The following is a 27,666-nucleotide window of genomic DNA, read 5'->3' on the forward strand; positions in this document are numbered from 1 at the left end:
TGGCAACTTGTCGATTCGCTTTTGGAAACCCAGAACCTATTTAAACTTCCATCATTCTACACTCACAACCCACACTACACACCACAATCATCTCTCACCTTTCACTCCAAGCTTTTTTTCTTCTTGTTTTTCTTGTAAACTTCGGGCCAGACTTACGAAGCCTCGGCCAAGCGGACCGCCTATATACACCGCCATAAATTTTTTTTTTTTTTTCAGCGCGCACTACGCTTCAAGCAGACGACGGCAAACAAACACTGTAATTCCAAAACCTACGAGCCACATTTCGCTTCTATAATGAAGGCCGCGCGCCCTCCTCCCGTAAGCACAGTGGAAATTTCGATTTTCGAGGTTTCTTCCGTGTTTTCGCACTCATTTCTACTGAGTAGTTTTGAGATGACACCTCCTATAGTGATTCACGAGAACAGTCATTTGAAGACTTGATGGGAACCGATACCTATGAAGCATCGTTCCGCCGGCGGATCGCGCGATTAGGATGGCGGCATCTTCTCGTGAGTGATGACGATTCTTTTCACCTAAGCTAACTGAATTCTTCTATAATAATATTACTTTTTTTTGTACCCAAGAAGGAGAACAAAAATTTTCCCTTGCTATTGATGGCACGACTATGGAATTCAGTAAGCAATTGATAGCTTTGGTTTCGGTTGCCATTACCGACCTTCTATGCACACGTGGGGATATATGACGGATAACTCATACCTATATGAATATGCCTATTTCCATGAGTATTATGGGGGGAGGGGTGTTTCAGATCATGGACCAAGACCAATATAACATCGCCCGAGAGTAGCCTATCATTTGAATGTAGGCATTAACCATGTTGTTCATCATGATGAACATTCTAGGGGAATGGCAGTTTTTACGCCAATAATATCGCCGGTGACGTTTTCCTTGCTTTAGCCGAGGGACGCCGTCGGTATGACATTCCCCGAAGTTTTAGTTGCTACTCAAGCGAGGCCATACCTCGAGGCATAAGTACCTTCTTATGCCCCGTCTCCGGGTTCACGTGATTATGCTTGCCTACCCATATTCTCAGCATTAACGCGACAGATCGGGAAAGGGTCGAAACCATGAGACCCACCAATCGCGGTGGTAAGATCATTCCGAGCCATGACTTGGCGGGATGGCATGCAGCAACCACATTTGGTTGCCCTTACACCCCATCGCACCAAGTAACACTCTAGAGATGTTAGCACTAGTTGATGATACACCTACGAAGGTGGCAAGTTGTTATGGCATGGCGGGGATGAAAAGAACCCTCATATAGAAAAGGAGGATGACTTAAAATCTTTGGGGGCGCGTAAGTTTTAGTTAAGTTAAGTAATCCGCTTATGTCCCAAGCAATTTCATTCCTCATAACCTCATAATGGGTGGAACTCTTATAGAGTACGTCAATTTTTATATTACTATATTTGTATGTTTTAACCTTGTTTTGCGGATGTTCCCTGAATTTCACGCAGCTTCAATGGTATTTTTCTACCCTCTTTATTTAAATGCTTTGAGAACAAAGCATGCTTCTTGTTTGGGGGCATAGAAACACGTGTAATTAAGACATCCTGTTAGGATATAGATATGTATAATATGCAATTGTTTTCTAGTTAAAATTTCAAAAATTCAAAAATATAAATAAAAAAGTATGCTATACAATTTAGGAATATTGGTATTGTTTTCTTTCTATGCTCTTAACAATTTAGAAGTCTCACATAGCTTTTTGATCGGAATAATTGTTAGAAACTTAGGTTAATATGTAGGTAATAATCTTTGCATCTATCTATAAATTTATTACATGAGTATCTATGATTGTTAGCAAAGAAGTTTTCAAATCTAGGCTAGAGTACTTATTCTACAAATCCCTGTGAGAATATAGCCTAAAGCCTTATATGAGCCAAAACATTTGAGAAATGACACAAGGGAGAAGTAAAATCGGATAGAGAAATCACACGTCCACTTGCTTGATCACTAAACCATATCCTAAGCGAGAATTTAGGCCCTCTTCGTCGATATAGCCAGAAATTCAAACCTATGAATTAGTTTCCAATTAGCCCCTCCGAACCTTTCCTTAGCCTTTCATAAACCAAAATTCCTTTACCCCGTTACAAAACAAAACAAAATAAAAATATAAATCAACCTACCCAATTTAGAATAAGTCCGAGAATAGAATGAGGAAGAAAGAAAAAGAAAAAACCTCGTGGTAAACAAAAATTAGTAGTTGCTTTCCGAAAAGAAAAGAAGTTTCCATCCAAGAAAAAAAAAAAAATAGAAATAAATAAAAACTCCAAAAATAGAATAAAAGAGAGTCAAAAGCCAAAGAAAAGAAAAAGAAAAATATGGCTAAGGATGAAAACAAAGTATAGAAGCAAAAGAAAATAACAAGGTTTTCTCTAAGTTACATAATATGAAGACTCTATTATCTCAGACTTGTCCTTTTGAATATCCATTTCCTTCCTTCTTAAACCATCTCCTAATCCCCGCAACACCTAATAAAGACCTCTAGCTCAGTTAGGAATATGTTAGTGTGATAGTAAGTGGTAGATGTGTTTGATCGACTCCAGACTTCCTTATGTGTCATCAGATTGTAAGGTAAAGTGTGCCCACCGCACACTCGAGTAAATAAACTCGAGTGGAAAAATCGTGAGTGGTTTTTGTCTTGACATTTATGTGAGGACCTACTTAAGGATCTATATTCCGAAGTTTTCAGAAACGGACCTGCTATTACATTTCATAGTATTACTCATTGTTATATGTTTATTTTAGATGATTGATTATTATGCATATATTAGCTTAGGGTTCTCGACCGGGTTATTCTTATGTATTTGCTAGTGAGATGTATAGATAGTTGAGACATGAATGAGAAAACAATAGTTTTATTTCTTAGTCGTTGTAGTATAGATGAAGTTTGTGAGTACCTTCATCGAAAACTCTCACGAGGTTATAACTCGGCCCACTAGGGAATTCCTAGTGGTTTAAGGCCTTGTCAGATATGGTCAATGCAATCGTGACTCAACGGAGACGAGAGTAGATATAACTCCATTTTTGGTCACTTATGCTAATTTTCATATTTGCTTGAGGACAAGCAAAATGCTGTTTGGGGTGGTTGATAAGAGCCCAAAACTGTAGTTTTAACCCCTTAGCAGTCATACTTTTTAGACCCATTATGTGGAGTAATAAGTAAGAGTTAATCTTGATTCGGTTTTTATGTATTTCAAAAGCTTCAAAGTCAATTATGTATGGGAATGTGCCACTTTGATGAGATAAAGGAGCAATGGTTGGTTACTAAGGAGTTCGGTGATTAAAGGCAAAGATTCAAGAAGACAAAGCCTTTGTAAAGCCCGGTCAAAAGATGAAAAGTCAAGGTCCACGCAAAGTAAAGCTTGAAGACAAAGACGCAGAAACCAGAAGACCATATCTTTGGACTCAGACCTTGGAATTGGGCCTACCTTATGTCAAAACGACCGCCCTCGGAAAGAGCTTCCAATGGACCAAGCCTTGACCCAATCAGAGGAGTAGAAGTGGACGAAAAGTCTGCTGAAGCCAACGGCGGTGAAGAGGCCTTTTGATCTGAAGAAATTGAGTTTTGGGCCGATCCTCCGCCCAAAACATGACTCAAGCCCATGCACGATTTTTGGATCGGAACATATAAAAACAAAAGCTTAGCTCTTTGTTAATGGTAGCTAGTTAGACCTAAAATAATATAGATAAATCTAGATCTGTTTTCATTAATTAATTTAAGTTTTAGTTCCATTTTCAGTTCTTGTTTTAGATTAAGTCTTTGAATCATTATTCTTGATTGATTAGATAAATAAAAAAATAGTTATTTTAGCAAGTTCGAATTGGGGTATTTCAATTTATAGATCTAGTTTTAATTATTGTTAGTTACCATTTCTTAGTTGTTAATTAGAATGTAATCATTGTTTAGTTTAGATTAAGTAGATTTCGAATCTTGATATTATGTTTAGTTATAATAATATGGGAAATGATGTTTTGATGACTCAAGGCTAAAACATCCATTAGAGGGGTTGATGAAGCCTTGATGAAAACTTAGTTGTTTAGTATAGAATCGTTGTAGAATCTATTCCACTCTAGAAGGTCGTGTTTCGCCATGAGAATGGGTGGGCTGACCTCATGCTAGTTAGTACTTGGTAGAAATGCCATGAACACTGGGGATTAGACTCGAAAATTCTTGCCGTGAAAACGTAAGAATCGAGATATCTACACTCTATACTAGGTTATTAAGTTGGATTCGAGGTGGATTTAATTTCTATTTCTTTATCTAGATTCAAACAATCAGATTTTCGATCCGTAGCTTTTCGTAGATTAACTTTAGTTTATATTTTATCTTGTTATTTATTATATTATTATATCTTGTTATTTAAATTAACGCTGCCTTTGTTAGCATAACATTTCGTGAAAGCTCCTCATTAGACTTAAGACTGATTTCTTAGACTTAGAAAACAATCCATGCTAGTGGAACTAGGAGTGGAAACTAACTTCCTACTCCACTTAGTGCAATTCGATCGTAGAGAAGCTTTGATAATTGAGATTAAAAGATCGGGCTTTTAGTTTACTTAATGCTTTGAATTCATCGCTCAAGAAAAATGCCATCCATTAGGTCTTCTATTTTGTATGATTAACTGAATCTTAAAACGATATTCACTAATTGTAGGCATTGAATCTTAAAAAGCAACTATTATTGACGTACCGCAATCATGTCATCAGTGAAGTAGACATCATGCTGTCTTGTAGATATTGAAATGGGTCTGCCAACTTACACCATATCCCAACACGTCATTGTACATAACATTGTATCCAAGCCCAGAATAATATGCAACAGGTGGCGGAGGCCTGCGAGATGTAAAATTGAAGAATCTACCAACAGAACTTTCAACTTGGTGAACCTACACTGCTAATATTCTACAACTTATTTAAATCTTGCAATACGGCAGTAATATAGCTAAATAAAATTTTACCTCAGAACCAAACTTATGTGCAGTCTGATCATCCCGGTGCAGGATAAGGACAGCATGACCAGGCCATCTCTGATTAACCTCATAAAGAGTGGCATAATCTTCAGCAATAACAAGTACTCTATCCTGCTGCTTCTGCCTAGAGATACTGATCAACCAATTGTTCAAGAACGGTAAATAAAATGACTGACAGCACAGACTATAAGAGTTTGATTCTTTGCAACAAAATGAAACTGCCTGAGCTAGTGTATACTCCTTCCATTTGGTAGAGAGCTTATATTATTTCCTCCAAACACTGGGAAATTAATCCATGGAAGAATACACCCAGAATTACAAAGTTAGATAATAATATTGCAGACCGCTCCGACTCAACACTGAAATGATCCTGTATGGAACGAAGACGCATTATGGCCACGTCGAATAAATCTACCGTGTCAGTCAGTGTTCCAAATCAATAGACGAAGGGACTTTGTTGTGATCTCGTTTCGCTAATCAAATTGTTTTCGAATTCCCCTGTTATAAAACATGGTCCATACATAGCCCAAGCCCGAAACATTTGAAACTCGAGTCGAACGCGGGTTATGTCTCAACCCGACCCAACTCCACCCTAAAATAGTCCAGTCGGCTAATGAATAAAATTGAAAATCGACAAGAGGAATTAGAAATGGGAGAAGGAAGAAGCATTACAGAGATCAAAACATCATTAGAAAAATTAGACGGAGCTGTAATTTACCAATGGTTAAAGATTTGATTGGATTCATTCTCTACATGCACCAACAAATCCTTCGTGCGTTTCTTTCTTTCTTTCTTTCTTTCTTTCCAAAAAATACCCCTCACCATACTTTCTCATCACGCTCATTCTTCTTGCAGCATTTTGCAGGATCTAAGTGATGAGTTTCATGCACTGCAGATAGAGCGAAAAGATTTGGTATGAACATTATTTTTTGCTTTTTTCACTGTATCTTTTGGGCCTTCCTAATAACTGTAACGTTTAGGAATTGATTTCTACAATAATCGGAGGTGAAGGCTTCTTCCTCGGAGAAACCAGATTGGGAGAATGAGAGAAGTGAAACAGGGGTTAAAGAGAATGGAGAAGTTGATGAATACATTAGCTAGTCTCAACACAGCTATCCAACTGATGCTGAATGAGAGTCATAATATCGAGGGAGTCATGTTGGTTCTTGGATCAAGTCCTATCCGTCCTCAGCAAGTTTACGAGATGTTTTTCTCGCATGGAAGCTTCGTTGCAGAACATACAATCGACTACAATAAAAGCAAAGCTGCAGAGACTCTTTCACGGAAGGTTTTTTCTAATATTGGATTTTAGAGTAACTCTATTTATTCTCTGCCTAAAATTTGATGTTATTATGTGCTCAGGCTATTCGAGCATTGGTTTCAGATGGTGCAGGATCTGTTTCCTATGCAGGTGACTTACCTATTTGTCTATTAGCACAGTGCTGATTTCTACTACATTGAAGTTACAAGCACACTACTCTTCTTGGTTAATATTTAATTTTCATGTAGGCCCAACAAAACTGTTTCTTCTTGCTGAAAAGCTCCTGCCACTTTCAATCTTCCATTGCATTTCCTTCCTAAACGCGACTTCAGATACAGCAAAAAGGTATCAATGTTTTACAAAGGGGATAATTATATGCTTTTATGTGTTCTCTGGGGATTATAAGTGTTATAATCGTCTAACCTCTATATATATCCCTCCGTTTATCTTTATTTTATATACTCTAACAACACGGAAGATGTGATGCTTGGTTGTCACATGCGGTTTATGTAAAAATTGTTGGACGTGTCTAGATTAACAAGTCTGTCAGCCCAGCAAATGTTAGGTCTCTAGTACATAATGTAACCAACATGGATATCTTACATCAAGGTTTCAAGTACTTCATGATGCATGTACACATCAGAAATTGAAAATTCTAATTTTGTATGGGTGTGCTTTTGTTGTTTGCACATAATGACAATACTTTCTCATGGTGCATCATTTCCACTTGCATTTGGTGTTCCAGATTGTTCCTTTCAAATTGTGTATTAAGTGTAAGGTCCGGGAGCAGGATATGGATACTTCAGAGTGTTGTGCTTCCTCTAGCTCTATCGGTTTGCCTGTTGCCACTTCAAATGATTCGATCTGGTATGTCACTGCTGCTAGCATTACTTGTTTTGTATCACACTCTATAACTGATGATTGATTTAATGTGGTATTTGCTTTGCAAAAAATTTCTGAAATCCATTACCAAAGTTTATTACCCAAAATGATACTTAATTTTTTGTCTTTTATTACTGTTGCCTTGAAAAAAGACACTGCAGAGACTCATCGAGACTTATAGTTGTATTTTCTCTTGAATGCTATAAAAAAGAGGATCTACCAAGTGTGTCCATATATGCCCCTACTGGGAGATTCTTCAAATTTAGGTTATAAAGTTGCTAAAGGCTGAAGATTGTGATAAGTCTCCTTACATTTAAGCCGTATCATTTCTTAAGCTTGATTGGTGATATTTGGGAGGAATAAGGCTTTGACAATGACAATAGATTCTTGATACTTTTGTTTCTTGTTACAGGTTTCAATGTAGACATGCAATCAAAGGTCTTACTTTAAAGATACCATCGCCAGAATAATGAAAAGATTGTCTTGCCTCAAGTTCTTATCCTTGCTGTTTATCTGAAAGTGTTTTCAAGTGATGTAGTGGAGACGGTGTAATACTTGTTGTGGTTTTGTAAATGAAGAACAATTCGATGTGATATGATGTTAGTTTCAGCTCCATCTTTATATCGCAAATACTTTGACAGCAATGAAGAACTCACGCAGAATGTACACTGGGTCTTGACAGGAAACTATGAACTTCATCTTACAAACAGCAGAAATGGATAAAGAAGAGGGAAAGCCATAGCACTTGAGGACCATTTGGTTGTACCAATGGGCATGGAGAATATAATGGTTGCTGACATTATTCTTGAGGGAGGACATAATTGGGATATCCCAAAAATGAATGATTGTTTAACTGAGCATGTTATTTCGTTGATTGAAACCATTCATATTAGGCCAGAGGTGCAGGACAATGAACTTATTTGGTATCCTGCCTCTAATGGCAAATTTTCAGTTAAAGCTGCATATAACTTCCTCCATGGTGAGAAGTGGAGTGAAAACTCCTCTTCTTTTCATAAGAAAAATGTATGTCAGATTTGGAAATTGAAACTGGCAGCTAAGTGGCAACATTTCATGTGGAGGTTGTACTTGCAAGCTCTGCCAACTGGGGACTTATTGGAGGCCAGACATGTTCTTGGTTTTTTTAGTTGCCCTTGGTGTGAAAAATGTATTGAAACTCCAATGCATTTGTTTGTTAAGTGTGCATGGGTTAGGCATCTATAGTTCTCAGGTCCTATGAATCTCAGGATGGATAACTATAATTGCTGGTCGATGAGAGAATGGTTAGATGAAGTGATCAATTGGTCTAAGAATAGTATAGAGGAAGTTGTTGGTAAATGACTTCTTGTATGCTTTGTGCTTCAGAGCCTATGGAAAACAATAAATGCTTATAAATTTGATAAAAAAAAACATTTAATAAGAGCAACATCATTGGAGAATGAAGCAGTAGCAATATGGAGAAAGAGCATGACAACATAAAAGAACGGAGATCTAGAGGAAGCCCCTCAAAATTATAAACTTATCCCTCACTCTATTAATATGCTAGGTAAACTTGCCTATTGTGAATGAAGATTGTATTAACTTGAGGTTTGATGCTTCATATGATAGATTTGGAGGGAGGGGAGCTGGAGCTGCTGGTGTCATTGCTTGGGATCAATGTAGCAGTGGTGTACAAAACTTTCAAAGCCAAAGTTGCATAGGAAGCTAGACTAGTTACGGCTGAAACTGACATTAGTGTTGCAGCCTCACTTCAATCAAGTTGTTTTTTAATTGAAGGGGATTGTCAAACAGTGATCCAAACTTGCTCAAATCCAACACAAGATGCTTGCTGAACTGAACTGGAGAATAGCTTCAATAGTAGCAGCTATCAAACTAGGTTTGATAATTTATGATATGGTTTAGCGTAGAAAGAAAAAAGAAAAGTTGAAAATGACGAAAGTAGCCATGGAAGATCTGTTTACACGTCACACGTCACACGTGTAAAGTGGGTCTTTGAAAGAGGAGTCTTTGTTTTTTCCCCGAAGAACGTCTCGAACATGGCGGACGATGAGGAGAGATGTCTGGAAGAGCAATTAGAGGTTCAATTAGAAGAGCAAAGAGAGTCTTTGACTGCTATTAACGAAGCCCTAGTTTTAGATCCGACCAACTCTGAGCTTTCTTCTGTAAGTTTGTTACCCTTCAACTTGTTATTTATTAAACTCTAAGGACACTTTGTTTTTGGATAGCTAGCTCATGTGGCTTATGCTCTCCAAATGGTCTTATTGATAGCTATCTTGCTTAACGAAAACCATTTAGCTTCTAATATTTCCTCATTGTGAGATTTGTATCAATTAGGCTTGTAGAGTTGTAGCTTCTTTTAATTTCAAAACAACTGCCCAAGTGGTGAAAGATAATTTGCTAAAAGCTGGAGATGACGACAGTAATGAGGAAAAAAGCGATGAAACTTGGGAAAGAAGAGAGATTCTGTTGTTTTTCCAAGACAATATAAAGGAAAAGGAGTTGGTTATTTTTTAGTGTATGTGCTTGAACATCTAGAGAAAGGAAGGCCCTTAGTTTGGGGTAAGGGGGAAAAGTCATTGACTCCCCGTGTCGATCTGTCCTGTCACATGTCTTTTACAATTTCTTTAAGCTTTTTGAATACAAGTAAAGTTTTATTGTTAAAGGTTCATGAGGAGCTTCTTCTGGCGATCAGGGATGCGGAGGAAGGGCTCCTTCACCTAAAGCGGGCACGATTACTGAAAGAGGCTGATTCAATTTTCTCTGCACAAACATCCAAGTCTACTGTCGAAGATGCCGTGGTGGAGCCTCTTGATCCGGAAAATGTCGAAGTGGAGCCATTGGAAGAAGAAGGCTTTTCAGTCGGATCAAAATGCAGATTCCGTTACACTGATGGAAGTTGGTATAATGGTCAGATAATTGGATTGGATGGATCCAGGTCTGCAAGGGTCACTTTCCTTACACCCACATCTGAAAACATGTTGGTGAGTATAATTCCCTGTAGATTGCTAGAGATGTGATTATATTGAATTCTAATGGAATTTTCTATGTCTGCTGCATCTTCTTACTTTGTAAGATACTTCATTCCACAAATGAATTTCTTCATACAATTGATAATTTATATTTTACCGTTGTTATTTGACTCTGACTAACGAAACTCCTTATAGAATGAAAAATTGAGGAAAAAAGTTCTTGGGAGCTCAATAGTCAATAGTATGCTGGTGCTAGATAAATCACAGTGATAGCTCAAAGTAATTTGGTTATAAACTAAAATCATCCATTTTCTGGCCATAAACTATGATTCTTAGTTGTATAGGAGTAGGATATTATGGTGAAGCTATTCTTAATTTCTTAAGGATACTTCGTCTCTCTGAATCGTTATAATCCTAGTCTCAAATCACAAAAAAAAATGATGATGCTCAGTTTTTGTCTCACCTAACTGGTGGAACCTTCCCCCTAGTTCTGATCACTGATGCATCCTAACTCCAAATTTGTATTTTACTGAAATTAAGTTACCCTGAATCCCCAAGTCCTTTTAGTGCTGTTACTAATAATATTGTTGTTGTTGGGCCTACTACTACTAATGAAGTTTATATAGTTGTAGTTGTATTTGCTCAGTCCTATTCTGCAAGTATACTATTTCAAATGATGATGTGGCTTACTATTTTGACTGATGATGGGTTTTGGAAGATCTGGTTTTGAAAACATCCTTGATCAGGGGAGAATTTCATTAGTCTTTCAGAAATTTGTGGCGGTGGAAACTCAGATTTCATTTTTCAGTTTTAAAATTATAAAAACTTTATCCTTGAATAAAACCTTCAAATAAGATATTTTCCATAGTTGAGGTTTTCTAAGTTTATTTTAGTTCTAAATTATGAAACCTATTTGTTTTGTTTCATCATTTACTAATTTGAACTGCCAAAGTGCAGATCTGCAAGTTTTTCTACAGCAGCGATGTCGATTCAGTACTAACTGCGCTTGTCACATGGTATGTTACCATTGTTACTACATGGGGTGAAATATGTGGCCTCTCATTTAAGTTGCTTAGGGCTTCTAATTTCCTGTTAAACCTGATTTTCCTCATCTTTACCTTCATGAATGCATCTTCTATCATATAGATTGTTGACATGATTGCTTTTGGGTTTGGGGATTTGACACATGCCGTGTTTCTTATGCTATTAGTTGATACTTCTCATATACACTGTCGGGTCCAGAATTCAAACCTCACCATGAATTTTCTTTACAGGTATTGATGTTCCTTTATCTTCCCTGAAGAACTATATCCCAACATTATGGAAGCAGATATCGGTAGGGTCCAATATTTGGGCGATCTCAGATCCTAATGCTGGCATCTAGCGGAAAGCAGAACTTGAGTCATGGGATGACACACTTGGGCTGGCTCAGGTTGTCTTTCAAGATGATGGAAGTTCCAGAAAGGTGGATGGTGAGGGACTGTCCCTGTCGGAATATGCTCAGATGAGCAATGATGAAGAAGAAGAGGACTCTGCTTCAGAACAATCCTATGACAGTGATGATGAAGAGAGCCTTGAAGGTCTGGGATTTATGGAAGCAGCTGCACTTCAGCGGGGCATCCAAACTGATACAGCTGTGTTTGCAAAGTGGGAAAATCACACTCGTGGCATAGCTGCCAAGATGATGGCCAACATGGGTTACCGTGAAGGGATGGGATTAGGTGCATCTGGACAGGGAATGGTGGACCCTATTACTGTAAAAGTTCTTAAACCAAAGTAGTCTCTTGATCATGCGTTTGATTCTCATAAAAGTGATGGAAATAAACAAAAGCAGGTGAAGAGACGTAGTAGAGGTGGTAAGAGAAAGCGTGACAAAAAGTATGCAGCGGCAGAACGTGCCAAGAAAGAGCAAGAGGAGTTCAACCCAGATGTCTTTAGTTTCATAAATAATCAGCTTGCTACGCAGATTGTACATCAGAATGGATCGTTGAGCAAACGGCAGAGCAAGGACTTTGGTGAATCAAAGAATGAAGATCGGAAGAGCCTAATTGCTTATGACAACGAAGTGAGAGACTTGAGAGTTCAAGTTGAGAAACTGGAAGAAATGGTGAACCGAAATCGGAAAGAGAAGGTGGTATATGAAGCCTTTTCGAGGAAGTTGAGTGAAACTCGCAAAGCTTTAGCAGATGCTGAAGCGGTTCAAGCATCTGCCTCCAATGCAGTAGTCAGCAAGGAGAAGGAAAAGAGGTGGCTCAAGTTTTGAGTGTACACAAATTCAGTCAAATATTTACTAGATGTTGTATTTGTCCGTCAGTTATTCTGTTGACTTTGAACAAGTTTGAAACCATGAGCTCGTCGACTCATTTTATCTCCTTCCGCCTTTCAAAACAAAGGTGACACCGATACACGGCCCCAGCAGGCTCATACAATTTTCACGTATATAAACTTGTATCATATTTGAAAAATACGCGGGACCCACTCTTCCTATATATATACACTGGACTCACTTTCCCTTGTTTTGCGGTTGCGTTTCAATCAAGCAGATCATTCTCACATAAACATTTGAGGCCAACGCTACCTCCAGGCTCCAGCAATGGGAGAAGAACACAAGACATCAATAGGATCATCAGTAATTCCAATAGTGAACAAACTACAAGACATATTCGCACCATTTGGTGATTTATCAAAAATAAAATTACCACAAGTAGCTGTGATAGGTAGTCAGAGTAGTGGTAAGTCAAGTGTTCTAGAAGCTTTAGTTGGACGTGACTTCCTTCCACGTGGTTCTGATATTTGTACTAGACGTCCACTCATTTTACAATTAGAAAACCGTTCTCTGAAAAATGGTGATAGTGATAGTGATAGTACTAGTAGTGAGTGGGGAGAGTTTTTGCATTTGTCTAAAAAACGTTTCTATGATTTCTCAGCTATTCGGAGAGAAATTCAGGTATATATATGACATGTTTGTTGTTATTATTTTTCAGTGTGAGTTTACTGATAGATTGTTCTGAATGGGGCAGGCTGAGACTGATAGGGAGGCGGGATCGAATAAAGGTGTCTCAGATAAACCGATTCGGTTGAAGATTTCATCCCCGCATGTTCTTAATATAACTCTTGTTGATTTACCTGGGATAACTAAAGTTCCGGTTGGTGATCAGCCCAGAGATATAGAAGCAAAGATTAGGGGAATGATAATGTCCTATATCATGCATGAAACTTCTATAATTTTGGCTGTTACCCCTGCAAATACTGATTTGGCAACCTCTGATGCCCTTGAGATGGCAAAAATTGCTGACCCAGATGGTATAATCTTATTGTTATTTGTATAATAATTTCAGTTATCAGATACAGCTTCTACTTATTAAAGCTGAAAATCTTTAACAGGTTCTCGCACAATTGGTGTAATTACGAAGGTATTGGTTTCATTTACTCTAGAACCACATACTGATTTTACATTTTTATGTTTTCCTAAGTTCGTGCGTCTAGAACAATTAATAAGCATTTTGTTATATTTTCAGCTGGATATTATGGACAGAGGCACTAATGCCTGTAATTTTTTGCTTGGGAAAGTCGTTCCACTTCACCTTGGTTACATTGGCGTTGTAAATCGGAGTCAGGCGGTGAGAACGTGAAAACATAAATAATCCGTTAAATTCACTTGTAAAGTTTAGTTAGTGCCATTTCTATATGTGAAGTTATGAATATGAGGTTTGCTACATTGTTGATTCGTATTGGACTTGTACTTGCAAGTTGCAATACTTTTAGCTATAATTTGGTCATTAAGTGCTCACAAATTTTAGAATGTTTAATTACGCTATTATATGCTAAGTCTGCAACACTGCAACCAAAGTCACTTACCCTTCCAAAGAAGGACAAATGTTTTTAACACTCTTTCGAGTATTTCTTCCTGTATTGTTCTCCATGGCTTTTGGGTCTTCACTTTTTCTTTTGGCGAGCGTCCTTGAGGCTGTTGATTCTTTAGGACCCTTGTGGAATTTTCTCAACCTGTTAAAACCCCTAGATATTGATCTTGAGGCATCCTAGGTTCTTCCAATTCATTTTTTTCTCTTTTTTTTTGTAGGACATTAATCAGAATCGGAGCATTGCACAAGCTTTTGCAAGTGAAGAGAACTTCTTCCGCAATCATCCTGTAGCTCTCACTATTGACATGGTTTTTCTAGTGTTAATTCTTGTTGTATTGAATTAAGTACTTGAACCACAAATTTGTCCATTGTAGGTATATCATGGACTTTCTGATCGTTGCGGCACTTCTCAACTGGCAAAGAAGTTGAATCTGGTAAGAGTACTTTTTATCTCTGTTTTCCCTGTGGTAATTGATCTAGTTTTGGTTATTTTTGGGCCTGAAGCTATCCAGAATTTATGATTCTGTAGCCATTCTACCCTTCAGCAGCTTATCCTACATAATTGTTGTCAATTCATACTGATCCACACTAGATCACGTGTTCATTCATTTTAAATTTAATCCTAACAAAATAAAGGACGAAAAAAACATTCTATTTTGTCGAGTAGTGCATTTGCTTTCTATTGTCGTTTTGTCTACACCCTGTGGTTTGATTCATATGACCTTCCAGAACCCATACAAATTGTATTTAATTGGGCAAGTTTCACTTGTCAAGGTTAGATTTGCTTGCAATTTGATTACATGCTCATCATTTAACCTATTCCTCAGCTTTCTAGTATAGGAACACTACGAGCAGATGCCATAATGCCATAATTGTACTTTGGAGGTGATATAAGACGAAGGTCTACTAGTCAATTACTCAATTGTACCCGTAATGTTATACTAATTTAAAATATCAATGGTATCATAATGAAGACTTTTAGCCAATGCCATACTCAGCCAGTGATGGAATTTGAAGACCAGGAAGAAAGTAAAAAATTAATTTGGATCTCTCTTGTTGAAGTTTCTTTCATGTGAAGTTTCAAAGTTGGAATGTCTAATTTGTCATGTTGAAGATGGAGATGTATGCCCAAAAAGAAGTCTACTTCTTTTCATCGATTTCTTATTTCTTTCATATTTATTATTGTATTAATACGCTATGCAGTATATGCAATTCATATTATACCGAAAAGAAATCATTTACAAAATAGGATATGCATGTTTTGGAAAAGTTTTAAAATGGGAAAGCATACTTTAATACAACTTTCAAATGACTGTATTCATATCCTCTATCATTCCTTATATTTTATTTTTATCAATTTCTATTCAGATTCTGGAGCAGCATATTCGAACAGTTCTTCCAGGTTTGAAGACTGAGCTGAATTCTCAAATGACTGCTGTTCAAAAGGATCTGAGGATTTATGGAGAGGATGCAGAGTCCAATGTGAGTAAATATGCATTTAGATAGGTTATTTTCTCCCAATGGAAAATATGTATTTGAAATTCCTGTTTGTGGTTAAGGTATTATTTAGAAATGTGGGCGGAATGGTCATGCTTATTATACACTACAAATCTTACTCTCTTTGCACCGTCAGCATGAACTCTTTGAAGCATGCCTTGAATTCAATTATCAAATGTACACTTGCTGGGAATATATTGGTCTTATCAAGCATTTCGATATGCACCCGGACCACTAACACCCATGTAACCATCTAACAATTGAGGCCTGGATGCCTTTATATAATAATCATTGTTCCTAATTCTATATGGAAACCAAAATAGAAACCTTACTAATTAACCCAGATCTAATACAAATAAGAAACTTTACTAACTTAATAAGACTACTAATAATATAATTAGAACTATCTAATATTGTTCCATGCTCTTGCATCATGAACTTTTTTCTAACTTCTAGGCTCTGGCTACTACTAGTTACTAAAAAAAGAACGGAAGGGGGTGGGGGTTACATAGTGGATTAGTGTGTCAGGAGTTCGAAGTTGTGCTTTATGAATTAACAGGACTATTTTTTTCTCACGATAAACTATTTCGCCATGTTTCACAGCCATGAGAGAAGACCTTAATTTTTGGTATTGGATCTATACATTCTATACTTTTGGTTATTGATTTTTTAATTATATTTTTGGTTGTCTGAGCTAGTCTATTCGTATTTTCATACTTCTTAAACAGGCGGGAAAAGGCGTCGTTTTATTAGACATCCTAAAAAAATTCTGTGAAGGTGAGATCTTTTACATATACTCACTTTTCTTTCCGATTTTGCTATCTATTGTAGCGTAAATCTTTTCTTTGAAAAGGTTGGTTTTGAGAAAGGGGAAAGAGGTCAAGACTCCTCCCAACATTGATCATTTACTTCGATTCTGTGCATGTAATTATAAAAGATATCTTATCTTCTATATATGTTGAATTTGCTATGAAGGTCCATACTCTTTTTGAAAGTTTTGGTGTTTCTATCATGGTACTAGACATCTATCTCATTATAATTGTACACACTGATAAGTGAACGGTTACTTTTTGTGAAGTTCAGTGAATTATTGAAAAATCCTCACTCAAGAAATTACAGAACAATTTTTCAAGCACGGTCATTGGTCATCATATGGCGCCAAACAACATTTGCATTTGTTACTTACGAGTTACGAATACCAGTCTGCCGTGTGGTACATAAATATTAGAAATGTGGATGAGGATGTCTTAATGGATATTACTAAAAAGCTGCAACAAAGAAACTTATTGTAAGCAAGAAGCTTGTGATCAAATGTTTTTGTTAGGTGTCCATTTGTGTTACTGAAAAGTGAAATGATTTCTGTTAAATTGTCAATTTCTCCATAAGTTTGAACTTGTGTGAATAGTCAATTCTATTAATATATTAGAATATGCTTGAGGACACTCATATATGTCAACACTCCCCCTCACTGAGGGACATGCTGGAAATACATAGGTAGAAGGACTGGACATCTTCACCTAACATGAGTTGAACCCGAGACCTCTCAGAAACTAGAGACTCTGATACTATGTTAAATTGCTAATTTCTCCATAAGGTCGAACTTATGTGAATGGTCAATTCTATTAATATATTAGAGTAGGCTCGGGGACACTCATATATGTCAACAATCTACATTTGTATGTCAATACTATGTACTTTTACCCAAGGCCCTTCCTAACATCTGTTGATTAGATATTACGAATTCCTTATGTATATTCATCAGTATAAGTATTGACCTACTGATATGAAAAGGATATATATTTTCATCTTTAAGTCATAATGTGTAAGAGCTATCTGCAAGGTCACAACATTATGTTGAATGCATCTCCTTGGAAGTGGATATTGACGTGTCAATTTAGACTTGCGATAGATGAGTGGATTCTACTAATAGAGATTTATGTGTTTTGTCTGCCTGTGGGTGATTCACGATTCTGTTCGGATAAACTGTAAATTGATGGCTCCACTTGCAACTTCCAAGTTTTACTCCTTGACAACAAATCTAGCAATCTCCAATAACGTTGCCGCTTCATTTTCTTTTTGTGGTTATTTTTCCTCCATTTTAAGATTATTTTACTTCAGTTCCTGCCTATATATATGGGTTTTACGTGTATACATTTTCCATAAATTTGTACTTTTCTTATCATCTGTTTATTGACAGCCTTCTCATCTTTGGTTGATGGAAAGAGCCACGAAATGTCAACTACAGAATTAATAGGAGGAGCCAGGATCCACTATGTATTCCAATCAACTTTTGTTCAGAGCTTGGAGGTGTTTAATAAACCTTGTTGATGACTTTATTTCCTTGATCCACTGTAGTTTTACTATTTTGGTGGTAGGAGCACAAAAACAATACTAGCATTTTTCGTTTTCTCATATCAACCCAATTGAACCATATTAACTATTGACCTTAATAGTTTCTTTCTCAAGTATTCTAGGTTATTGTCGGGGTGTATTTATCTTCTCTAGGTCTCATAAGCTGTAAATTATTAGAGACTATCGTCTTAAGATGAAATGAATAAAGTATATCTATTATTAGTGTTCGTAATAAATAAGTTTATATTCTGGCACATTTACAAGAAAAAAACCCTATCGGTATCTTACCACTATTATTTACACCAGTGGGTTTTTACAGGAAGTCAATCCTTGTGATGGTCTGAGTGATGAAGACATCCGTACAGCTATCCAAAATGCCAAAGGCCCAAGAACTGCGTTATTTGTCCCAGAGGTGATCCATATAATATGATTTATTAACTACTCTGTTCAAACGCTTCACTAGGAAATACAGTGCCGTGTACCGTTTTTCCTATTCTAATCTAACAGTTCTGTTGTTTATTTTCAGGTCCCGTTTGAAGGACTGGTTAGAAAACAAATTGCTCGGTTGTTGGACCCAAGTCTTCAGTGTCTACGTTTTATACATGCTGAACTGATTAAGGTGAAGAAAGTGGGAGATGTGTGCACTTATAATTGCTCCCACATGGCTGTTGAGGCTGTTGTTTCAGGGTGGATGTGCTTTCCTCTTTACCCTTGTTGTTAGGATCTAGTTGTTGACAAATCAGGTTACCCTTTCGTGCAGATCAGTCGTGCTTGCGAGACAATTGAGATGCAACGGTTTCCAGTACTCAAAAGGCGTTTGGATGAAGTCCTTGCAAAATATTTGCGTGACAGTGTGAAACCTGCTGAGAGAATGATACGAAACTTCATTGAGATAGAGGTATTGTTATATACATATTCTGTCTTAGTTTTCTTTCTTTTTCTTTTAGATTTGGTTTGTTAGGAATTTTTGAACATCTCAATATTAGGCAACTATGTACCTTGACATATAAACTGCAACTACATTCTAAACGTCCTTAATGTTCCTAGTGATGTCCCAATATTCAGTTTATAACCACCATATTTCACATGAAGCCAAATGTAGCTTTATGATTTCATGCACGACATTCATGAACTAATCTTTCTGACATCAACAGGAAAGCCCGACTTCAAGTTAGAAGTTAGAAGATCAATTTGTCAGAAAATTAATTTCAGGATGTATTCGTTGCAAATTTATCAAGTCACCGAGTTCAGATGATAATATTTTTCAAACATTTTTATACATTATTCTCATAGGTTTGGTTGTATACGTTTCAAGATTATATGTTTACATGATTAGTTAAAAACTCTCTTACTCCTCCAGAAGAGACAACAGTAAATAAATAGCCAAAACAAAATAGAACAAGAACAAAAACAAAACAAAACAAAATCAATAGAAAGAAAGAAAGCAGAAAATGAAAAGGAAGACTTCGCTACTTACCCACTGATAGCTGTGAATTTGTCATACTGACTTTCCTAGTGTTTTCTAGAAGTTGTCATATTTTAAATTTTACCTTCTCATTGTAAGTTTGCCAATTATTTAAACAAAATTTATTTATGAAAACTTGAAAAGTAACTAGAAACCAGTCAAATTACAGCAAAACAATCAATTCTCATAATGATGGCAGGCATTAATTTTCTACCTTGATAAAGATAAATGACAATGTTGTTTTCGTATTGAATAATACGATTATCGACTGAAACTCTGTACAATGTGGTGAAAACTGTAGGTACATGGATGAACGAGTGACTCGATTAAATAGTGACCTCAAATGTTAAATAACCAGAGTAAGTGTGTAACACTCCAGTTATGAGAACCATCTATGTGTCTTTTATGAGAAAAATACGGTACAAGCTCGTCGGACCAGGGTCATTTAAGTGACGTGTAATTGTTGGTCTTGAATGTTGACAGGGCATCTGTAATTAATATAGCTTCTTATTGGAAACTGATATTTTAATGATGTCAGAACTATTCTACAAGCATTTTTGGCTTCTTTGGCTTACCAAATAATCATACTGTTATTTCAGATGGATTATATAAATACTTCGCATCCAAATTTTATTGGTGGAAGTAAAGCTCTGGAGGTGGCAATTCAGCAACTGAGATCTTCAAAGGTATCTCACATGGATGAAGCCAATGATTATCGTAATTTTGAGAAAATTTTGAACATTACAATGCTGACACAGATTTCTGTATAATTCAGGAGGTTACGGTTAGAATTACGGATGGTGTGAAGCTAAATATATCTAATTGCCAAAATTCTCAACCAACTCTAACCAAGACTGATACAAATGGATTTTCGACAGATCAGGCATGTCTGCCATTTTATCATCTTTCTTGTTTTGTATTCTTTTGACAAGTCAGGTTGGTTCGTCCAATTTTGATAGCTCTTGACCTTTATAGTCTATTGTTGGCAAGATCAGCTTATAAGCACTCTCTGTTATTGGTTTGAAATGGTTTTATGTGGACACATTTCTTAAGAAAATTGAACGCTTTATTTTCTTTCACCTGTGGCAGGGACTTCGACCTCGATCAAGTAGTGACAAACCCGCATCAGCTGGTAACACATGTTACCTGCTTTCTTTGCAGTTGTTCTTCTTATTGCTGGAACTCTAGTATAAAGAAAATAGTTTCTTTCCCAAGTTGATGTTGAACTTTGAAAGCAAGTCAATCACTTGTACAATTGTGCTTGTGGTAATATATGGAGTCCACTCTAGCATGCATTCTCTTGTTTCTCTGTATTATCTCTCATTTAAAAATAATTTAAACTAAGTAAATTTCTGGTCTTGGTAAATGTGAACAGTGAGAGAACGCTTTAGCACTTTACATGGGTTTTTCTGATGGAAAATGAAAATCGAAATGTACACGATATTGGTTGATAATATAAATCATTCTGCAGGCAATTCAGCTGGAAGATCCTGGCCCTTTTCATCAATATTTAGGGTTGGCGAGCCTCGGATGCCTTCTTCAGAAAGCTCCGGAAGGAAATCATATAGTGAATCTGTTCCTGTCTTTGAACAACCGTTTGTTATTCAATTGAGAGAGGTAATCGTTTGGCCTTCTGTTACCCTATGTTTGTTTTTTTTCATTTGTGCGCTTAAATGATTCAGAACTGAATTTTCCTTTACTATTTAAGCCTCGGGCCATCTTAAGACCATCAGAAAATCAGACAGAGCAGGAAGCAGTTGAAATCATATTGATCAAGTTGCTTTTGAAGTCTTATTATGATATTGTGAGGAAAAATATTCAAGACTTGGTTCCAAAAACAATAATGTACTTTCTGGTTGGTGACTAAATCACTTTTCTCTATATTTTCTTTCCATTTAACTTATTTGCTATTGGATTTCTTCCACCTCACCAGAAGCACAATCTCTATTTTACGGTGAATTTTTCATTGTGTTATTTAACTTTTATGTAATCTAGGTGAACCACACAAAGAGGGACCTCCTTGGAACCTTTATTCAGAATCTGTACAGGTATCTACAGATTTTATAATTATTTCAATTCTACTATATCAGATGGTCCATGATAATTATGCCTACCTTGTGAGGATGCTTGAGTAAGCACCACTTACTATGCCTAGGCTGCCACATTGTCACCATTTGACATGAAAACGGACTGCTTTTCTGTAGAAAACTGTAAGAAAAAAATATGGGTTGCGGTCACATGTGATATATATTGGACATGCTTTAAAATGTGCATGCAGAGAGAACCTCTTTGAAGAAATGCTAGAAGAACAGGAGGAAGTTGCAGCCCAAAGGAAACAAACTCAAAACATGTTCCAGGTTCTGCAACAAGCTGTTCAGGTCTGTTGCAGTTTAAGGTCCATTTTAAGACGCTTTAAATATAATTTGATGTTTATAAAACAAACAAAGCTTGTGCAACACGATACGTAGTTTATAGGTGTTTCTTGTCAAATAATTTGCTCCTGATGATGATCTGTCCAAAAACGAGAACTTCACTAAAATAGTAAAATTAAGTTTTTTGTTTAAATCTGAGTTGACTATCAATCAATGTATATTGTGTTTCTAATTTTGTGCCTGATATGCCCTGTGTGATTACTTTTGATCCCTGATGCTATAATGTCATCCGCTATTGAATTCTGACGAGAACTCTTCTGACAATAACTTGTTTTCCGGTGGTTCTAGGCACTGGAAGAGGTAGAATTAGAAGCCTAACCTAAGACGTCAACTCCATCACCGGGAATGTCTCCGCTTTCTCAAAGGAAATCAAGACTGATGAAATGTTCTTATATGATTAAATCATTAAAATGTATAATTGGGTATATTATGATATATTTGATGGATATATTGACACATTTTGTATTTGATATATCAATATATATCAACCTATATATTTAATATAGATCGTTGACTTTGATGATTTTGACTAATATCTATATAATAAAGCAGCTTGGTTTTTTATGCTGGTATATCGAGCGGTCGGGGTGAAAGTAATTTTGGGACGATCCTACGGTGATGAATCAATTTCTTTTAAGAGTCCTGCTTGATATAAATCTTATCTAAGTTGATTCCAATTAGAACTTGATATTAATCCACATAGATATATATATATTATGATATTATCGAAGGCTCTGATATCTTCTCCCGCACACACAAGCCACTATGAGTTTTCGAAGAGGAATCCTCTTCTTTTCGTCTTCAAGATCTTTGCTCATGGACAGAAAAATACTTAGGGTACCATCATAACTAATTTACAACGAAAAGGATAGTCAATTTCTGATATGATATCCTTGTACAAGCTTGTAGAAGAGAATTACAGGCCACGTACAGTCTAAAGTATGGGAATAGAATAGAACATGTTGAATAGTTTAAGGAAAACCGTGAATTACTGCCTTCCATCATTTGAGTCACTCTACAATGGAGTATGGAACTCAATCTTCGTTTATGGTTCTGTCCGCGGCTTCCTCAAACAAACGAGATGTACTTGATACCTGCTTCAAACTAGACAGACTTTCTTCCCAAATATACGTTAGATCAGACCATAAGTTATAGTTTAAGGAAAACCGTGAATTACTGCCTTCCATCATTTGAGTCACTCTACAATGGAGTATGGAACTCAATCTTAGTTTATGGTTACGTCGCGGCTTCCTCAAACAAACGAGATGTACTTGATGCCTGCTTCAAACTAGACAGGACTTTCTTCCCAAATATACCAATATCGTTAGATCGGACCATAAGTTTAAATTGTCACCTTTCAGCTAAAGATATTCGTAATAGCCAAACCAGGCTAAGATCGACTCCCGGTTTTGTATTTGTAAGAACAAATGGAACCGAAGTCCGGGCTCGAACTGGTAATGCTGCGGGGGTGTGGCCCTAATGAAAGAGAGGTGCATGTGATGAATTGTATAAGTATTTCAGAAGCTACATATGAGCGTTGAACTTGAGTGCACGAATCAACTGTATTATTTTGCTATGCACAAAGTATAGTACATGCATGTAGCTTTGGTAGAAGTTCCAGTGGATTGGAACTCTTTATATTTTAATTATACAAAGTTTTACACGACTCGAACCTCCCTTAATAGTTGTTCTGATCATAGTTGTATACCACTTTCATTTATTTGTTTGCACTTTTCTTATCAATGTTTGATTATCAGCCATGGATAAGGCACCACCGCAAAGTGCATTTGATGTTTCATTGTCGACGCACCACCTAAATCTACCAATGAACCTACTACATCTACTCGTTATTTGAAGTTCCTTTTCATAGTTTGGTTATGTTTGATTCTTACATGATTTCAAACTTTTAAATTTTGTAACAAAGAAAACTCTTTTGTTAATTTGACAACGTTCTCATTTAATTTTTATGCCGCTTTTCATGTACCTTGCATCATGCAAGAAGAGAATTGGATTATATAAATCGAAAGTGAGCATAAACAACGGATTATTGACCATGTGCTTGCTACCCTTGCTAAGGTATGTAACATATATACGTTCATTATATGCGGTGGTTGTTTACTGCCTTCTGATGGTTATGTTTTATCAAATATAAAATGCAGGTTTTGGAAAAACAAGGAAATGAAGGCCATCAAGTCCAATCACCTCCTGTGCAAAATGAGGTTGTAGTTACTCCTCCACAATCCACTCTTAATGTTAGTCCGACCAATGCTTTTACACCCTCTAAGCCTTCTCGGCGCAAGTTGGCCCAACGCAATAGAAGAGAAAAAGAGCTCATAAGTGGTAGAAGCAGCAAGCGAACAATAAGGAACTTAGAAGCAGGCCTTCAAAATATACCAGTGTCCATGTCTTCCCATATGTAAGTTTCATTTCTTTGTGTGTTTTCTATAACATTATTTTTAGTCAAAAATATTTCCGTTCCTAGCCCATTATGAATTTTTTTTTCTACATGTTAGTGATACCCAAAACGAAATGGAAGTGGATGATCTTAGTGTTAGTCCGACCAATGTTTATACACCTTCTCATACTTCTCGACGCAAGTTGGCCCAACGCAATAGAAGAGAAAAAGAGCGCATAAGTGGTAGAATGAACAAGCGAACTAGAATGAACTTAGAAGCAAACCTTCATAATATTCCAGTATTAATGTCTTCATATATGTAAGTTGAATTTCATTGTGTTTTCTATAACATTGTTTTCAGTAAAAAAAAAATCCATTCCTAACTCATTAGGATTTTTTTTCCTACATGTTAGTGACACCCAAAGCGAAATGGATGTGGATGATTATTTTCAGCCTCTTATAGCTGGTGTCAATATGACAGAACCTGCTAATAAGCACAACAATGTCCGCCATTATCTGGGAAAGATGGATGTGGAATGCTCCTCTTGTAAAGCTCTGACCGGAAAGATGATGAAAGGCTAGCAAATACATCACCAAAAGACCTTTTTGGGATGTGTTGCAAACAAGGAAAAGTCGGTCTTTCTCTACTTAGTCCATTGCCTCCCCGCGATTCAAGATCTATATGATGGTAGTGGCGCCAAAGCCGAGTCATTTAGACAACATCTTCGTCGAAGATAACTTGGCTAATGTATTTACCGGTCTCGGTTGTCAACCGGATGACCGAATATTCAGCGGATGGCGGTCCTATTCCATTCACGTTCATGGTGAATTACGCCATCAAATTGGATCATTACTACGGAACACGAGAAAGATCCGATTTATGCTCAACTATATGTTTATGACCCAAAATTTAGTGCCCTTGATGTGCGTCATCGCGAAATCCAAATTGAGGCGTGATGTTTTAGATATCATTCAGAGTACACTGTCAGATTGTAATAGATTTGCTGAAAAATTTCGTCAAACATATGATATATTGAGTGCTCGCACAGCTGAGGAAAATGACGTGGCAGCTTATCTCCATTATAATACATCTACTGACCGACGACGATACAATCTTCCTTCAGCAAATGAAATTGCAGTTGTTATACCTGGGGATGGAACTGAAATTAGAAGCACAAGGGATATCATTCTTCATTATAGATCGGGCAATGCATCGGGCGGATTGATGAATGTAATCCCGCTTTATCTACCCCTCGCATTATCCTTTGTTTTTCCCTCGAGGTGAGCTTGGATGGTCAACCGAAATGAAGCTTTATAATGTCAATGACAACGATTCGAGGCGATTGACTCAGATGGTGTTCTATGCATATCGTTTGTTTGAACGTCATACTGAATATTCAGCAATACTCCGTGGTGGAAAATTATTTGAGAGTTTTTTGTGTGATGCTTGGGCTTCTACCGAGCAAAATCGGCTATACTATCATTATACCCACCAAAAGGATCTTCGTCTTTGAAGTATACATGAGTTTGACAGATTTAATGGGTACGATCCCGATCGGGTTGGTCACGTTTATTTTGCCATCATCATTCATTGGAAGTCCAAGGTACATGTATGAGATCTTTCAAGACTTCGATGGCTATAACATCGTTACAATAAGCATCCGGATATATTCCTTACGATGACGGCTAATCCTCACTGGCCAGAAGTGCAAGAAGCCCTTTTGGAGAACTAAAATCGTTTGATCAACCCGATGTTCTTGCCCGTGTTTTCGAACCGAAGAGAAGAGCTTTAATGAAATTTATCAAGAAGAAAAAATGTGTTTGGCGTGAAGTAGCTCATGTGTACACCATTGAATTTCAGAAGCGTGGCCTCCCGCACATGCATGCACTCTTTTCCTCAAGCATGAAGATAAAATTGCACCCTGACCCAAATTGATCGAATTATATCTACTGAAATTTCCCGACCGGATAAGGATCCCTTGCTCTTTGATACAATAAAGAGTTGTATGATCCATGGACCGTGTGGTGTTAAAATATGAACTCACCGTGTATGGAAAATGGCAAGTGCACAAAGCATTTTCCACATGAGTTTACGACGACGACAACCATACAAAAAGAGCGGTTATCCACTTTATATATTGCAACACGGACGGTCTATATGGTGAAAGACAAAGAGGTTGACAATAGGAATGTTGTCCCATATAATCCACAATTGGTGAGGATGTTTAATTGTCACATTAATGTCGAAGTGTGTGCGGGATCGCAATGTGTTAAGTACATCCACAAGTACATCTACAAGGGCAATGAGAACAACAATGGTGTTGGACGGCGGAAATGAGATTAAACAAAGACATTGATGTCGATATATTGGACCACGAATGGCTTGGCAGCTATTTGGGTTTTCCTTACATGAAGAGTTTCCAACTGTTGTAAGATTATCTCTTCACTTGCCAGGTATTTAACACTTGATTAAACAATTTTCATCAATATACTATTAAGTTATACTGGAATGCCATACTGTTAAGTTATGATTTGTTGTCAGGTATGCATCATGTTGTGTTCAACCCTAAGGAACCGATGGAGAATATTCTTGAGAGGGCGAAACGACAAAAGTCGAGTCTCACTTCATTCTTCGACTGTTTTGCTTCAAATCTAGATGCTCGGGCCTATACTTACCAAGAATTCCCCAAACACTTTGTTTGGCACAAAACAGAAAAGGTATGGACTAAAAGAAGCAGTGGTTATGCTATTGGCAGGATGTATTTTGCCAAGCCCAACGAGGGAGAGGGTTTTACTTAAGGTCTACTATTGACCATCGTAAAGGGCCCAACATCATTTGAGGATCTTCACAAATTTAAAGGTATTCCTCATCCAACATTCAAGGTCTGCGTGTGTTGCCGACGTGGACTTCTTGAAGATGATGGAGAGTGGATACATTGTTTAGAAGAAGTGGCGATAATGAATACTGGATATCAGCTAAGGAGATTGTTCATCATTATTCTATTGGAATGCAATCCAGTGCAACCACATCTGTTGTGGGATAGATTCTCAATAAGTATATGTGACGACCTAAGCGCTGGAAATTACGAACTATCTTCAACATTCCTAATCCATCAAAAAGCGGTGACGGATATTATATTAATGCCTCCTTCATGTAGCCTATATTATATTATTAATACATAATTTTCCTGCAGGTGACATTACGGGTTGCATCTATTGGAGCGGTTCCTCATAGAATCTAAAAACAAAACTCTAGAAGACTTTCCCCGATGCCCGACCACTCAAAAATGGAACAAAGGGATTGGAAATAGACTAATTTGGGAACAACGCCAACTCCGGTTTGATTTACAAGATGAACAAATCAACCGTAACATTGATCGCCTTAACAATGAGCAGCGCCATCGTTTGATACCGTGGTTTGATTCAGTCATGCAAAATGCAGGGGAATTTTCTTCTTAAATGGAGCTACAGTGCAGGAAAAAGACATTTGTGTATAATACAATTGCGGCTAAATGTCGTCATCTAGGACATATTGTGATTGCGGTTGCCTCATCCG

General features: G+C 37.0%; 2 protein-coding genes and 2 pseudogenes across 4 annotated transcripts; all 4 read left to right on the forward strand.

The window, feature by feature from the left end:
- Positions 1-6,022: 6,022 nt before the first annotated feature.
- On the forward strand, positions 6,023-7,755 carry LOC147508445 (uncharacterized; annotated as a pseudogene). Its single transcript, XR_015218063.1, has 5 exons — positions 6,023-6,285; positions 6,360-6,408; positions 6,507-6,603; positions 7,004-7,125; positions 7,553-7,755. The product of XR_015218063.1 is annotated as an uncharacterized LOC147508445 (transcript).
- Positions 7,756-8,205: 450 nt separating this feature from the next.
- Positions 8,206-12,480, forward strand: LOC147508446 (zinc finger CCCH domain-containing protein 18-like; annotated as a pseudogene). The gene is made up of 4 exons (XR_015218064.1): positions 8,206-9,299; positions 9,801-10,134; positions 11,073-11,135; positions 11,381-12,480. The product of XR_015218064.1 is annotated as a zinc finger CCCH domain-containing protein 18-like (transcript).
- Positions 12,481-12,569: 89 nt separating this feature from the next.
- LOC147508447 (dynamin-related protein 3A-like) lies at positions 12,570-22,235 on the forward strand. The gene is made up of 20 exons (XM_086597103.1): positions 12,570-13,053; positions 13,127-13,409; positions 13,491-13,519; positions 13,625-13,726; positions 14,188-14,256; positions 14,344-14,403; positions 15,338-15,451; positions 16,195-16,243; positions 17,664-17,773; positions 18,138-18,230; positions 18,345-18,437; positions 18,579-18,716; positions 19,883-19,969; positions 20,059-20,166; positions 20,373-20,415; positions 20,755-20,900; positions 20,992-21,138; positions 21,279-21,331; positions 21,562-21,661; positions 22,004-22,235. Exons 1-20 carry the CDS (start codon positions 12,700-12,702, stop codon positions 22,031-22,033), a joined length of 2,208 nt encoding a protein of 735 aa, XP_086453229.1. The 5' UTR covers positions 12,570-12,699; the 3' UTR covers positions 22,034-22,235.
- Positions 22,236-22,735: 500 nt separating this feature from the next.
- Positions 22,736-24,557, forward strand: LOC147508448 (uncharacterized). The gene is made up of 4 exons (XM_086597104.1): positions 22,736-22,770; positions 23,743-23,791; positions 23,875-24,131; positions 24,229-24,557. Exons 1-4 carry the CDS (start codon positions 22,736-22,738, stop codon positions 24,431-24,433), a joined length of 546 nt encoding a protein of 181 aa, XP_086453230.1. The 3' UTR covers positions 24,434-24,557.
- The last annotated feature ends 3,109 nt before the right edge of the window (positions 24,558-27,666 follow it).

This window comes from Coptis chinensis, chromosome 3 (genome assembly GCF_015680905.1).
Source record: "Coptis chinensis isolate HL-2020 chromosome 3, ASM1568090v1, whole genome shotgun sequence".
Taxonomy (NCBI): domain Eukaryota; kingdom Viridiplantae; phylum Streptophyta; class Magnoliopsida; order Ranunculales; family Ranunculaceae; genus Coptis; species Coptis chinensis.